Below are 16550 nucleotides of genomic sequence, written 5' to 3'. Positions count from 1 at the left end.
AAGCAGTTAGAACTGCTCTGGGTACTCCACCGGCTGGGGAACTACGGTGCCGGCGTAAACCGTCTCAAACTCCACCTGTTTAAGTGTTTACGGATGCAATCTGGGCATAAAGGGCACAAACACAGCCATGATAATGAGGACCCCAGAACCTGGCCCTCCTCTCGCTGTCTCAAACAAGAAGGAAATGTGGAATTCTGCACAAGGAGTATGCTAAGGGTTTGCGCAAGGAAGGGCCGGAGTAGTGGCTTCTGGAAGCTTCCTGGGAAAGAAGGCAGAGAGGCGGCCCCCTTGCTGGTGGTCAGCAGTGCAAGGCAGCAGGTGGGCAGGGAAAGCGTCGAAGGTGTCAGCCAACTGGAGGTGTTAAGAGGGTGGCGACAACCCCCAAGCCAGGCCACTGTCACGGCAGAGGAACTTGGTCCAAGATCCCCAAGCCCAGGGGGTTGGCTGGCACATGTGGGCACACCTGGGCACATGTAGGCATACCTGGGCACACCTGGGGCCCGTGTGAGGTGGGTGGGGATCAGGGAGGCACCTCACCCCGACGGCGAGAGAAGGGCGCCAGAGGACCACTCGGGGCAGACTGCCCCACGGGCCGCAGATGCCCGCTCTCCCCAGGGAGAGCTCCGAGCTCTGGCGGGAGGGACGCAACCCAGACACTCACCGCGTCGCCCAAGGCGCAGACCGCTAGCAGCTGCGAGCGCAGGGACGCAACGCGCTGGGGGAGCGCGAGATGCCCGGGCATGTCCGGGGCGCGGGGGGCGGGGCCGGGGCGCGCGGGAAGCGGGGCCGCGACGTGCGGGGGCGGGGCCGAGGGCTGGGGGCGGGACCGTGGGCTGGGGGAGGGGCCTAGACTTAGGAGTAGCGGGGCCGGAGCGCCGGGGCGGGGCCCAGAGTGGGGCGGGGCCTGGATGTGACGGAAGCGCGGCCGAGGCGCGCGGAGCCGAGGGGCACGGGGGCGGGACTCAGAATGGGGCGGGGCTTGGGCGGGCAGGAAGCGGTACCGAGACGCGGAGGCGGGGCCTAGGGTGCAGCGGGAGCGGGGCCGAGCTCGGGCGCCCTCTCCCCGCCCGCGAGCGCTCGCCGGGGCGGAGCATGCCCAGTGCGGCGGCGCCGGGGCGACCTTGCTCTGCGCAGCCTCGTTGGCTGTCCCGCGCCTCCAGGCCGGGGTGTCTCTGCACCGCTGACCGCCTGGCTGGGTCCTCACCGTCCTGGCCCCGCGTTGCTGGCTCTGCAGGCCCTTCCAGCCGCGCCCTCCCTGCCTCCGCCTCTCGGTCTTCGTGCCTCAGTTTACCAGATGTCAGCCCCGAACCCCTTCGTGTGTACCGCCTGCCGCGTACCAGGAGAGGTGTGGAGGCGCGGGCCGGTCTTGTGGCTGGGCGCCGGCTGCACCCAGTACGGTGTGGCTGGTTCCCGCTCTGGGTGCTGCGCTCCCGAAGCACGTGCAGTCCCCCTGGTGCCGCTCCCAGGGGGCAGGAGCCTGGGGGACTCAGCGGGCACCAATCGGATTCCATGCGAGCAAAGGGACCTGGGGTCAGCGTCTAGTGCCTGGGGCAGTTGGTGGCTGACCAGGGCCCCTCCGATGCTGCCAGGTCACCGTGAGCTAGACACACCCAGGTTCCTGGGCCCTGGCAGCCAGGCCAGTCTCAGTTACTATTCAGTGAGCACATGGGTGCCAGGCTCTGGTTGGTGTTGTGTGGACATTATTAGGGTTGAATTGTGTTCCCCAAAAAAGATGTGTTGGACTCTTAACCCTCAGAATGTGACCTTATTTGAAGATAGGGTCTTTACAGAGGTAACAAGTTAAAATGAGGTCATTAGGGTGAGCCCCTAATCCCCTAATCCGCCGCGGCTAGTGTCCGTATAAGCAGAAGGCCATGTGAAGACAGAGACCCAGGGAGAACTGCGTGTGAAGATGGAGGGTGGGAATGATGCATCTACAAGCCAAGGAACACCTGGGACTACCAGAAGCTGGGAGAGAGGCACAGAACACATCCTTCCCTAGGGCCTTCGGAGGGAGCCCGGCCCTGTGGACACCTTGATTTCAGACTTCTGGCCTACAGAAATGTGAGACGATAAGTGTGTGTTATTTCAAGCCACCCAGTTTGTGGTACTTTTTATGGCAGCCCCAGGAAACAATACAGACACATTGTATCCAACTTGATAGCCATCATGCCCCTGGGGAGTAGTAGCCCCCAAAGCTTAAGGGAGGTCGCACACCCATTGGTAATTTCAGGGGTCCCGTCTCAGGCCTACATGTTCTAAACCACCATGCTATGGGCCTCCTAGGTTCTGTTTTCTTAATGGGAAAGAAATCATCACCTTCCCAGTGAGTATAACTCTTCTACTGGGATTGGGCCAAAATTCTTACCTTGGTATTTGTGACTTGCATGACCCAATATATTAACATCATTAATAAAAGTTTGTTCAGAAAACCTGAACATAAAACGTTTGCTTTATGATGGGCCCCGGTGACTCTCTATAGGCCGCATCATGGATCCTCTCGAGAGCCCTGCCGGGGCCACATCTTGGCTGAGACCTGTTTGAAATAGCTGCTCGTGGAAAATGAACTAGGCCCTGGGTACACAGTGGTGATCAAATCAAGGTACTTTTTCTCTGCTGAGCCTGGACACAGCCTCAGAATCCTTCTCAACACTGCTCCAGACAGCCATAAGCATTTAAGCTAAGATGGAAGGAGAAATGAAACCCCTTTGCTATTTGTTCTGGTCTTTTCTGTTAGCTCACTGTGAAACTTGAGGAAACTTATCAACTACTGTGATCCTCAATGTCCTCATCTGTAAAAGATTTTTATAATAATCTACTGTATGTGAGGCATGCACATAGGGGTAATAAACATCAACAACAACATTACATGTGTCCTCTTATCATCTATTACTACCAGGACCCAATCAGAACTGGGATCCCAACAGAACTGAAAAGGAAAATAACACCAAAATTGAATCAGGATGCCTACGAGTATCCTAACAAGTGTATTGTGATGTAGTTTTACAATTAACCCATAAATCCTACTTCTCTTTTTATGTGAATAGTATTTTAATATGAATTCCTAAAGTATTAATAAAAAGAGACAGCTAGTGGTAGCCTCTCTGGTTCCCAACCCAGGAAAGAAAGGCTGGCGTGGTGATCCAGTGGCCCTTTAGGTGGGTTATGTGGCCTTGGGGAGGGTGGGCAAGAGAGAGGAGAGTGTGGCATCTGGGGGGATGCACAACCTGAGCTGGCAGGACTCAGTCACCCTTGCTGGGAGCTGCAGCTGACTTGCATGACCTAACATGTTAACGTCATTAATAAAAGGTTGCTCAGAAAACCTCAGCAGCAGCAGCGTGAAGGAGACCTCTCACAAGGATCTCCAGGGTCAGGAGCCAAGTAGGGGTCTGGGAGCCAAAGGAGACAGGGTGGAGGCTACCACCCCTGCCCACAGACTGGCTCTACCACAGACTAAGACTCTAGAATGTGACGTCTCGAACTCTTCAGTGAGCAGAACTAAAATCTGCACTCCCTTCACCTGTTGGTAAGTTCTTCCCTTCTTGTTGATAATTTTCAAAAACTCAGATCCTTTTCTCAAAAGTTCCCTATGCCTTATTCCCTTGTGCCGTTATACCTGCATCCTCACCTACATGCACTTCCTGTTGATAAAGCAACACAAGAATAGCTCCACATCGGGGGGATGGCCTGGTGTGTAAGGAACACAGGGTCAGGAGATTGGGGATGTGGTCTCACCAGCCTCTCGTTGTGCAATCCACCTGACTTCTCTGTTTGTAGGAGGACAGCGTTAGACTAGATGGGTGAGGTTCCTTTGGGGTCCCATCTTCAAATTAATAAATCCTATCCGTTTCTTCGCTGGACACAGATTCCCATGAATGACTTTTTACAAAAGAGGTGGAAAACCACGGAGGTGTATACTCGACTTCACTCTGACTTCTTCACAGGCCTCCCTGGATACCCTTTAAGATCAGCCAGCTTTCTTGTGGGCACTGGGAACAATGTTAATTTGCTTCATTTCTTTAAACATCCAGATGGATACATTTCAGGTTACACAAACGAACACACGACATGTGATTGCTTCCGATGATTTGCAACCCAAGAAATTTGTTTAATAAGCCTCTTTTTCCAAGCTACTTTTGTGACATGAGAGACCATTTACAACAAAGCTGTCTTCAGTAGTCAAACTTAATCCTTACTACCCTGCCTTTGGGAAAAGGAGGGATTTTATAACGATCACATAAAACCTTGTGTGGTTTGAAAGCCCCAAACTCCGGACAAACGTGCGAGGGTCGTGTAACAAAAGAAACATGTTACGGAGCTTGCCACTCGAAGTGTTTTACATATGGTTTTCCTCTAGGATAGCATCTCCAGCGGAGCACTCCTGATTAGCACAATCGATTTTCTCAGGCCCTGTGTTCCTGTAAGGGTTGGAGCCAAGAGCTGGCCACAGTCAGCACCTTGGACCTGGGTGGTACAGCCAACCAGCGTGTGATGTGGGGGGCCCAGGCGTTCTGGAGGAGGATAGGGGCTGATGGTGCTCAGGGCAAGCTGCCCCAGGAAGCACCACTCTGGTATGCTGATTATTTCGAGCTGAAGACAATAAGGATATTTGACCTCCCCCACTAACTGCCTAGAGAATCGGGCATGGTGGCTCATTCCTGGAACAGATCTTCTATCATGATGGCTATAAAGATAATGTAAAATAGATGTTGCAATGGGAGGGGCACCAAGCCCCTTTTATCAAAAAAAACTCTATCTCTCCCTGACCAAATTATCAATAGATGACCCTGAAAAGAATTGTCCTTCTGCCCTCTGAAGTCCCAGGCCACTACCCACCCCCAACACGTTCCTTTGCCTTTAGCTGCAATACTTAAGAAAGCAGCTTAGGCAGAGGGATGAGTTGCTCATTTCTGAGCTTCTCCCATGTATACATGTTATTAAACTTGGTATTATTTTCTCCTGCTAACCTGTCTTGTTGATTGTTTGGCCAGCCAGAAGAACCTTAAGGGAAAGGGCAGAGGGAGATTCTCCCTCTTCCCCCGACAGGGCCATCAGGACCAGGGGGTGGGTGCCGGTTGTCTGCAATTACACCCTGATCCGCACTAGTTCTCCACATAGCTGGAGCTGTCGTGGTGCGATTGCAGCAGGTGTGTCATCTACAAGTGGGCAAGAGAAAGGGCAGGAAGGAGGGGCTTCCAGATCCACCCTCACACAGGGACAAAGATCATCCCAAATCTTAGATAGCTCTGCCTTCCAAAATGTGGTGACTTTCTATAACAGAATATCCAGGGAATGTATATAATATATGTAAACAAGTTAATAAGTTCAGCTCTTCTGACATCTATGTACTTGGGGAGATTGCCTTAGAGAGCTACTTCTGCCAACGTGAGGGTTTTGGGGGAAGTTTTCCCAGCCCGTGCTGGGCTATTTGAGCATGGATCACTCAGGATTTTGTTAGATGTTGGCCCTTTTGAAAGCAGCTCCTACAGTCATTACAAAGTGTTTTTGATCCATTTTCAGGAAAGGCTCTGTTTGTAACACATTGTTGGCAGTTTGGGCAGAGCCCTTTAAGTGGTGTGAAGTGCTGGGGAGTGTGCACCTGGGCTGCCAGGAGGAGGAGGGTCTCGCACCTCCTCTGCCCTTCTGGGATGAGCCAGAAGTGGCTGGGTTTTTGTGACTTGGAAATTAAAGCAAGAGACATGGCGATTTTGATGCTGAGATCGTGATTTGTCCCCATTCGCCGCTGCCTGGGAAACTACAAAAGAGAATTAAGACAGGAAAACCAGCCATACCAAGGATTCTGTCTGAGCCTCCAAAATATGAATCTGAAGAAGGATAAGTGGTTGTGTTTCCTCCAAGGGGAACTTCTGTCTAGCCCTAGTGCACTGAGCCATTGATTTAAAATAACAGGAGGCAAGGATGGGAAGAGTGATCACCACGTAAGCGGCAAAATTGGTGTTGAGGATGGTGCGAGTGGCTATCCGATCGTCGATTGTCTGTTAGCGTAGATAACCCAGTTTAATCTCGGGAGTCAGGAATGACAGAGGAGGTCCTAGGAGTGGACCCTCTATCTGTCTCACCAGCAGCCACTGGAGACGAAGCCATCCTTGGTCCAGGAAGCCAGTGGACAGGAATAAGTGGGGGAGAGAGGGGAGTTGTGAAGCTTGAGTGTGGTCACTTCCCAAGAGGGGCATTGTGGGGTGGCCTTTGCCAGTTGTCAGGGCTCTTTCTGATGCAAGTGGAGGAAGCTAGACCCAAAGGGCCTTTGTTAGCAAGTGGGCTGGTCCAGCTCAGAGAAGTGAAGGAAGAAGGCTCCAGGACATCAGAGACTGGGGCTAGCTCTCCTCTCCTCTTCAGCTCCAGGCATGACCCTCAGCATTACATCCTTTCAGCTCTGCTTCCCCAGAGTTGAAACAAATTCTCTCTCCAGCTTCCCCTGAAAAAAAAATCCCAGGGAAGGGCTCTGATTGCCCCAGCACAGGTGACCAGGCCAAACTCTGAACCAATCACAGGGGCTGGGGGAATGAGGTACCATCCCAGCCAGTCACATGCACCCCTGTGGCCAGGAGAACAGGTGTGATAGGGAAGGAAAGGGTGGTAGGTAAGGGCAAGATTACTGTGAGGTAGAGAGCCACCAAGTTGTACCCGACCTATTCACAGTGATGGAGCACCTACTGTGTGCCAGGCCAGGGCTTTTTTTGTCCTACATCCTCACATGCTGTCTCTTCAGTCTTCACAGCTATTCATCACCAGCTGTGTGTGACTGGGGTGGTGGGGTGCAGCAGGAGGGGTGGCGCTCTGCTTCCAGCAGCCCCATCTTCCCCATGGCAGTAGAGGTGGTCTCTGCTCTGCCATTAAGTAGGTGCCAGATGGATGTGACTCTGTGCAGTGGAGCCCTCTACAAAGTCGGTGGACAAGGGGACCTGTGTCATGAGGCTGGACGGTGGAGACAACTTGGTGCCAGCCCAGATACTCTCCTAGAGGTGGACTCCCCACCCCAAGTGTTACCAATTTTGCTTCCCTCCGGTGGTACTTGAACCCACAGTCAGAGGGCACCCGAGGAAGAACCCAGGGCCGGTGGGCCTTGAACCCTCAATTAGCCCTTTTCTTCCTCAGAGAATTGTTTTCTAGTTGGTGTCGTAGACTTGAAATGAAACCGAAGCTGAGTGTTCAACAGCACAAGCTTTATATTCAATGGCCAAAGAATAGACAAGTGGGAACTATGTTTGCAAATCAACTTCTCAGCTCTTGGGGCGATTAAGCAGCTGTTATAAGGGGTCAAGGTATTGAAGGGGAGGAATATTCATAGGTATTCGGGGAACTGTGCAGGCTTTTCTGGGGAGCAAGGGTGGTTATATCCTGCTGTTGCCATGGCAGTTGTAAACTGTCATGGTATCAGTGGGTGTGTTATGTAGCAGGGTAATGTATTACAATGAGCATATAATGAGCTTCGGGGTCTGTGTCAGGTCAAGTCAGACTGCCATGTTGCCTTCAACCGGTTTTAACTGGTTTTGACTCTATGTCTCAGCCATCTCCTTCTTCCTCTCTTTGTGGCTTCCTGTAAACTAAAGAGAATATGTTAGGCTTGTTCTGAGCAAGGTTGTGGTTAATGTCTTATGAGGCCAGGGGCCAGGGTCACACAAGGCCAAGCAAAGCGTTGCCAAATGTGTGCCTCAGTTCTTTGTGTTAATTACTCAAGCACTAGAAAGATAGAACTCATAGAAATTAATATAATATTAATAGCTGTAAATGATCGATGGCTTATTAAGTGGCAGGCCCTGAACTACGTACTTGATGCTCATCATCTTTTTGAGTCTTCACAGTAACCATAAAAGGTAGGTAATATCATTATCACAGTTTTATAAATGAGGAAACAGAGTGGTTGAGTAACTTGCCAAGGTCACACAGCAGTGAGTGTTAGAATCACTTACACCTGGTTTACTGTGTCTTTGACGTGTAGAAGCAGTAGGAAAAGGAGAACTGCGTCACTTAGCATCATGGGTGACATTCTTGGCTCTTTCCTGCAAGCTCTACTATCTCTTTTGTATGAGGCAAATCTCCCATCAGTCATCGTGCCGGACCAATCAGGTTCTTGCCTGGGTGGGTGTTCAGGTATTTCCTGCTGGGGCACAAAGCAGGGACCACGTGGCTCTGGGGTCGTCGTGGCCATCTTTAGCGGGAGTGATAGTGATACAGAAAAATGGCCCAGGTCACACTGTTGAACCCCTGGATTCAGCCACATCTGAAGGCACCCACCCCTGGACTTATTATTTTGGTGTGACAATGAATTCTTTTGTTTGAATAAACAAGCTTGATAGCAGTTCTGTCATTTGTAACCAAGAATCTTGAGCAATTCAAGTGTCCCCCGGACACTGTGCAACCTATTTTCACTTATGTTATCCTTTTAAAAACTCACAGCTTTGTGAGATGAGTATCATTACACCCATTTTATAGGTGAGGAAAGTGAGGATTGAAGAAGTCAAGTTACTTGTCCAAAGCCAATCAGCTATGAAATGGTAGAGCTAAGACTTGCACAAAGTTATTGATCCCCAAGGATCAATATTCCTAAGAATATTCCCAATTCCTAAGAATATAGGATTAAGGAGGAGAAAGGAAGAAGGAGAGGGGAGAGAGGGAGGAAGGGAGGGAGCAAGAGAGAGAGACAGAGAAAAGACTCTGTACTGAGGAATTTAGAATCATTTGGTTGCAAGTTATGATGGTGTATTTCTAGGGCTTAGGAATTTTATCCTGCTATTTGTTCTTCAAATAAAAGAATCAGAGTTGCTGACTTAGTTTAAACCAGCTCCAAAGACTGCAGAGCTGACTGCTGATTAGAAACTTGTCTTTCTTGGTCTGAGGAGGGAATAGCAGATATGGCTTCCCTGAATGTGTTGCATCTTGCAAATTTGATTTTCATTTGTAGCACTTGAGAATGTCAGTGATTGGAAATGTAACCTGATTATTAACAAGCTAGAAATAGTAACTGAGTATTATGCTTGTGATAAAAATAAAATGGAAGAAGTCTAGGTGATTTTGGGATCATTAGCCTTACAGTTTTTCTGGTCACCCCACACTAGGGAGTCCACGGGCTAATTCCAAAGTACAAGGGCTCCTAGATTCATCGAATCTCTAGATGATAGTAATGTGAAAGGTCACTTTTGATTCACTGTGCTTTGCCATTTGTGAATTGAGCCTGAATCTCTTAAGAAGTAAACAAATTCTAGTCATTTTATTTCTGCTCTCTTTCAGACACGTGCAATCATTTTTAGTGGTCAAACCTGTATTACGTTGCATTTTGCAAGTCCTCATTGTTTCCTTTTCTTTCAGTTCTGCTATCTAAAACTTTTGTTCCAACTCATTTCTTCTGATTATTTGTTCCTTCATATATATTCTACAGCCGAAGCCCTCTGCCTGCTGAACACCAGTGAGGGTTGACGACAGGGATGGGGGTAATGTTAGGGGAGGAAGGAGCCAGGCTCCTCTAACCTTGTTAGCCACAAAAGATTTTCAGATTCCCATCGACTTAGAAATGAAGCTATCAGAATTGGGTTCAAGCCTGCATCTTGCATCAGTGGAAATGGGTATTGTGATTGCTGTGTTGAAATGTGTGCTCAAATGCATTGGGAGTTTTACACTATTTTTCAAACTTACAAATAGATAATGTCAGAACATTTCTGAGATGGGATACTGACATCAAGATATACTGCACCAATCAACAAGCATCAGGCAGAGCAGAGTGTAGGAGGAGTCTAGGAGACTACTGCAGAATTTCCATTTCCATTCCCTGTGTCAACAGCTTGGCAACTTACCTCCTAGATTGCTTTATGGCTGCAGGAGCAATTCTCAGTCGGCTCTCTGTGCTCTACTCAGCTCAGTGTTCAAAAGCCAAGGAATTAGATATGCTGTCGTTTACAAAACTGTTTATGAAAGTATCTTTTTTGAATTGTTCAAAAATCCAAAAGGAGTCAAACTTTGACAGTTTAAGACAACAGGAGGGAGGGTTGCGGTGGTCTCCCGAGTGCAGCCTTGGCCGTTTCAGGCTCTCTTGTTGAAAATGCAATTTCTTTCCTGAGAATTTCTTCCAGCCTATGATGCTTCATTGGAAACTTTTGCCTTTTTGAAAGGATTTCTTGACTATGAAGCAGCTGACAAAGGTCATATTATGAATATGTTTTGGGGATGATAACACTTTGATTAGATATGCAAGAATCCTCTGTCATTCCCTAGGATGTCATATTCTAACATTTTCCATTATTTTAAGAAAATCATGTAAGTCGATACTATTCTGCAATAAGAACTTGAATTTTGCGGCTTATTTTCTTTGCTGTAACGTGCCAGCACCGTGGGCATCGTTGCAGGGAATAAATGACTCTTCCCCAATAAACCAAATGCCTAAAGAAGCCCCTGGAGGAGGCGAGGATATCCATAAAAGTTGAAATGGATTTCATAATATGGTATTCAATTTAGTATAATAAGTAGAATTCAAAAATAATCCAATCCTCCAAACGAAAATACCTCTGCTGCTAATCAAAGGGAGGTTGGCTTTATACCAGAACCAAGCAGATATGGTTTAATATGTGCCAGAATATATTTATTAAATTATCTATTTTCCTCCATTTAAGTCATTGGTTACCTGAAAAATTAGGAATATCTCTCTGTTTCTATTTCTCTCTCTCTCTCAGCTTGAAAAGTTAGCTCCTTAAAGACAACCTACCAGAAAGCATTTATCAAAAAGCCAATTCTTGTTCTGCAGCTTATCAAGAAAAGGTCCGTGTGTGCACTTTTGTAGGTCCTCCTCAAAGATTCTCAGAAACAGAAAATATTTCAAAAATGATACCAGTAAGCTGACATCATTAATTGTTCTCTAATACTGGTATTGCTGTGAAAAATAGAGCACCAATGCTCAGCATTAGAAGGCAAAGTGAGAAACTGTTTAGAATTTTGATAGATGACATCAGGGTGCACAGAAGAAAAAGTGGGCACTTAGAGGCAGATGGAAATACCCAGAGAATGATAGTAACGGGCTCTCAGTTCCTGTACCACCAGGTTTGATGAAAAATCAGTGCAAAGACAAGAGAGCGGGGAGAATGAAGAAAGATGACGAGACCTTCAATCCACAAAGGTGTTAAAACTCGTGGTTTCGACCAGAGCGATGCTTCTAAATGATGTTCCCAGAAATCAAGATGATCTAATAAATGCTGCAAGGTACATATTTACCAACATAAAACATTTAAATCTCATTTGGGAAACTGAAGGTTTGGAAGTTTATTTTAAATTCCTTTTTAAATTTTATCCCTAAACTTTTAATAACATAGAAATGAAAATAACTGGCACATAATCTGATGCAATTTAATGATTATGCTTTCATAAAATGTTCATGCATCCACATTTTATTTTATTCTTAAGCAAAATGATCCTTAAGCAGTAAGTAAAATGATTTGAATGTCTAATTCAAAAGATACTTTGGTAATAAGATTAATAATTTTTTTAAATTAGCAAACAAATGCCAATTTTTCCAGGTGTGTTCCCTCTCCCCTCGCCACCCGGGGTCAAGGGCTACACCCAGAGTTTTCAGGCTGTCTCTGAATTCTTTGTCCAGTGATTGGAACTGATGAACTCTAGCTTCCTTTGAGCCAAACTCTGCCAACAGAGACTTCCACTTGTGTTTGTTATGGAGCCAAAAATAACCTTTAAATAATTAAATTCCTTGGTTTGTTTTGATGGCGCGAGGAGACGCAAGTGGCAGCCTCATGCCCCAGGATGAGCTCCAGAGAGGCATCTGAAGACCTGGTGTTTGTCCTAGTTCCAGAGTTTCCTGGCCCGATGGCCTTCTGCAAGGTCGTTCCCTGCAAAAAGGCTCAGTCTTACTGTCTGTAAAATGGAGATAATAATGCCTCACTCACTGAAGCTTTGCAATTGAATGTGATAATGAGATGGAAATACCTTCCACAATAGCTCCTAACCACACCAGAGGCTGAAGTCAGTGGCTTCCTTTGGAGAGGATGACATGCTAGCTGTGGACCCTTATCACACTTGCGTGCAATGCTTTATAGTTGTTCAAAACGCTTGCACATCAATCATCAGTTTTTCCCATAATAACTTCAAGAGCCAGCTTTCACCTCTCTCTTGACTCCAGGCCTGGTATGCAGTGGAGTCTTTGCGTCTCGCTGAAAACGCCCTTCCTCCCAGGTGCCAGGTCTTTGTAAAGTGTCACCAGCAGCCTCACTGCTCCATGCAGCCCCGACTTTTGGAGCACATAATGCCAATCTCTCTGCAGACAGTGCACTGTGGGGTCGTTATCTCTACAACTGGACCACAGGCTCCTTGAGAGCAGCACTGCTCTTGTTGATATTTGGATCTCTAGCCCAGGGGGCAACAAATAGTCAGAGTTAATTAACTGATTACATAAAAGGGCGAATAGATGGAGAATGGCCGTATTCATAGTTAGACGAAATTGAAAACACAAACTCTGGTAGAAATTCGCTTCTCTCCTATTCCGATACCAGCTGTGGTTTCTCCCTAAATAAAAATATTAAGAAGTACTAAGTCTGTTCTTCTCTCCAGTCCTACCACCAGGGTCTTCCTCTAAACTTGACCCACTTCCTACCTGGATAACTTCAGGAGGCTCTAACTGGTCTCTGCTGCCAGTTTTCCTTTTCTAGCCCAGGCCACGTGTGCCCAAGGTCAATCTGATGGAACCTTGGCATGGTCAAGGATGCAGGCCCTGCCCAGCCCTGCCCTAAACTCCCTCTGAAGTTTATCTCCCAAGCATCCTGGAAGGACTCAGGGCTCCATCCAAACCTAGAAGCAGGACAACCCACTGCCATGATAGCCATGATGTGTTCCTCCCCTCTGCCCCCCGGGTGGTAATAGGACGATGTTCTCAGAAAGCACAAGGCTGTGACTTGCTTACCTGTGCATCCTCGGCACCCAGAACAGAGTCTGATGCAGAGAGGGGCTTAATAAACATTTGATGGATAAACAAACAAACAGATGATGAACGAACTCATGAAACAAGAGCTAATGCTACGACAGAGCTAAATTAAGAATTAATTAACTAAATTAAGAATTAAACTCCACAGGTTGGGATGGTCCAGGAAGGCTTCCTGATGGAGTCAGGACTCAAAATGGAGCAGAGAGAGAACTAGCCGGGGACTCAGAGAGGAGATGAGTTGAGAAAATCAGCCTAGAATGATAGTGGGGATGCTGGGGAGGAGGTGTCTGTAGGGATCAGGAAGTCAGGCAAGCATTGGACTGGAAGCCGTAGTCAGAGGGAGCCAGCATAGGTTCTTGAGCCACAGAAGGATGTGGGGGATAAGTCTAAGGTTTCTGGCTATGAGCCTTCATCACACATCTATCCCACCTAGGACAGGACTGGCTCTCCAAATCACAGGGTACAGGGACAATGGCCAACGCATTCCAATGAGCAAGGAACACCTTCAGGGGAAAGGCCTCAAAGAATGGCTAATGTTATAAAAAGATTTTTTTTCTTTTCAAATCTATCGGGAAAATATGTATACAATAACTGTAATAATAATAATAATCATAATAGTACAGTGATTATTGGCCCTTATTAATTTGTGTATTTTTAATTTTGTTTGGAAATCAGGGCTGCATCTGAAAATGGCAACTCCTCCATGCAATGGGAGGATTTTCATTGGCATCGGTGTCTGCTGTCACTCCTCTGCCTGTAACTCCAGTACAGATGAAAAGCCACCATTTAAGGGACAGAATTTCTTGGGAAGATATCTCTAAGCCACTGACAATGTCACAGAAACATACTTTCCACATCTGGGTCCTATGTTTTGACTTCATCTAATTCTTTAACTGGACAAGCTTATTAGTATGAAGACTGTGGCTCTTTCTGAATGCAGAATCAAAAACCATTGCTTTTAAAAAAATCTGTGGGCAATCTTTCCCAACCATAAAATCATTTCCATTCTCCAGGCAACAAGTTTTCAAATGGATTTTGTAAATGTGCAAGAACTCAAAGCAAATCTATTTTTAAAAAAGATGTCAGGCTGAAAACAAGGAAAATCAGGGTGGGAGAAGAGAATGCAACCTGTCAGTGCCCCCCTGGCCCACACAGCAGCCCCATTCTCGTGATGAACCTACACGCCTCCCCATAAACTCCACATCATTCTCACCTTCCCAGGAGTTTGTAAGCCAGACAATTGTTAAGGGGAGCTACTCATAACATTACTGCAAAATTTCACAGTTGAAAGTTAAATAGCAACGATTTTGCTCTGCCAACCTGAGACCAACTTGACCATGTGGATTAAAGTCCCTGGGCAGTGAGCACGTAAAGTGTGGACAGTGATGTTGGTGCAAGCAACTCTTCAGTTTAAAATGTGCCAGAACATGGTCATTGAGGGCATCCGTGCACTTTTTCTCAATCAAAATTCTATACATTATGATAACCGGAGAATTAAAGCCAACAACAACACAAAACCCCCATTGATTATGCTGTGTATCTGGGTTCCCCAGAGAAACAGAAGGTAGATACAGCAGGAATTGCTCCTGTGAATATGGAAACTGAGAAGTCCCAAGATCTGCAGTTGGCAAGCTGGAGACGCAGCAGATTCAATGGCGTACGTTGCAGTCTGAGTCTGAGTCCTAAGGCAGGAGAAGACCAACGTCCCAGCTCACAGAGTCAGGCAGAGCGAACTCTCCCTTCCTCCGCCTTGTGTTTGAGCCAAGCCTTCAATGGATTGGATGAGGCCCACTCACATTAGGGAAAGCAACCTGCTTCACTCAGTCCACTGATTCAAATGTTAATCTCCTCCAGAAACATCCTCCTAGACGCAGCCAGAATAATGCTTAACCAAATATCTGGGCACCCTGTGGTCCAGTCTAGTTGACATAAAACGTTAACCATCACATGCTAGTGTTTAAAGGCATTAAGGATCATTTAACAAATGTGTTGGCTGTTTTCACTCACTCCTCCACCACCTATGACTCAGACCACACAACCAGAGACACTGTGTTGAACCTCAGTCCTTGGGCTATTTCTTAAAGATGTCCATGGGTATATAGATGCTGCAAGTATATTCATTGACACTCCCTGAAGACAACTAAGGAAGGCATTCATTATCCTTGCGTCTACATAGTCTTAAAATAAGAGCTACCATTTGGATATTGAAATGTGTGGAGTATTAACCTCATAAGAAATACGTGCTGTGCTTCTTACTGTTTCTGAGTGGGAACCCCACATCTACTGACCAGCACTCTTGTTCTCTTGTCCATGTCCTTCTGTTCTTCCTTCTTCCCTTTCTTCTAGAAGTTGAGCACCCACCGTGGGCACAGTAATGTGAAAGCAGACTTGAGAGGAACAAGAAAGGAGAAGACACTCCCTTGTTCATCCTCTGGCTCGTTCGTTCGTTCATTCATCATTCATAGTGAGAAAAATCACCTATCGTTTGGCTGGCAAGGAGGTGATGACAAATCTGAAACGTATTAAGGTGGCACAGGGAAGGACGTTTAGAATTATTTGGACACAAGTGTTGAAATAACGAGTGAGTGGGGTAGAGGAGGAAAGACTTGCGAGGTGTGCAAAGTCTGTTGACTGAGGGGCAAGTTGTGAGGGCGACGGACTCGGCACTGGTGGGCAGGACCACCCCCCACCCCAAACATTCACTCTCGAGTCCCTCAAATCTGACAGCTTTCAGGGCCCAGGACCCCTACGTTGTCTGTCACGGTCTGAGTGCCATGGAGGTTTATGGTGGAGCCACAGCCAACGCTGGAGACAGACACTGCTTCTGAGTGTAGGGAGGATCTGAGCAACGAAGACCTTTAGGAAGAGCAAAGACAAATGTGCTAACTTGTCAAATCCTTCTTTTAAGCAAGAATGTAAAGATTCACGTGTAATGAAGTATCAGTCCCCACTAGTGCCTAGTGTCTACTTTGTTACTTCTCTCCATATTCCGATTTGTGGTTCCAGAGGTACCTACAGAGGAGCACGGCATTCACAACAGTGGTATGTGGTTGCTGAGGAGCCATGGTTTGCAATATTAAACAATTCAGTCTCGAATTTGCATATATGTAAGTCCAAATGTGTGGGCAACTAGACAAATAATGCCCAGTGGACTCACAAATAGTTTTATTTTTTATCAAAATATTTCATGTTTTAAACTTTCAAAAGTTTAAACAAAAATTTCAGCTTTAATTAAATTTAATTTGATGATTAAAACATGTTTTGCTTTTTAATTTTAATAGGCAGTTTTGAGTTTTAGAAGCAAAATAATTTTTGAAATCATGAAAAATCGTGCAATTCAGTTTTTGGTTCTTGATAGCATTAATATTACTAGAAGACAAAATATGTGAAAATCTTGATTATGAACTATAATTAATGAATATACTGAAATAAGGCAAGAAAAATGAATTTTATGGAAAAAGTCCGTACTAATTTATGAATCATAGATGTCTTTATTCTTTTATTTATTCCAACATTGCTGGCCCGTGAATAGAACCTCCAGACATGTGAGTAAGCGTTAATTCAGTCATTGACGTTTTGCCAACTTTCAGCCATATAAAAACCCTAGCTTTTCACC

The 16550-nt window shown here is 46.5% G+C and overlaps 1 protein-coding gene across 5 annotated transcripts in view; it reads right to left on the bottom strand.

Annotated features, from left to right (window-relative positions):
* The window catches only part of MGMT (O-6-methylguanine-DNA methyltransferase), a 307254-nt gene extending 306477 nt beyond the window's left edge, over positions 1-777 (bottom strand). For 4 of the 5 annotated variants that reach the window (XM_087432865.1, XM_004438867.3, XM_087432867.1 and 1 more), the window contains exon 1: positions 662-777. In XM_087432865.1, coding sequence (XP_087288991.1) covers positions 662-742 — 81 coding nt within the window. In that variant the 5' untranslated portion in view covers positions 743-777. Of the gene's footprint in view, positions 1-483; positions 505-661 lie in introns of those variants that run through there. The other variant, XM_087432866.1, reaches the window with a different exon arrangement.
* Between the last annotated feature and the right edge of the window lie 15773 nt (positions 778-16550).

This window comes from Ceratotherium simum, chromosome 6 (genome assembly GCF_057802395.1).
Source record: "Ceratotherium simum simum isolate JZ-2026a chromosome 6, ASM5780239v1, whole genome shotgun sequence".
NCBI lineage: Eukaryota > Metazoa > Chordata > Mammalia > Perissodactyla > Rhinocerotidae > Ceratotherium > Ceratotherium simum.
This window is presented reverse-complemented; position numbering and strand designations above follow the sequence as displayed.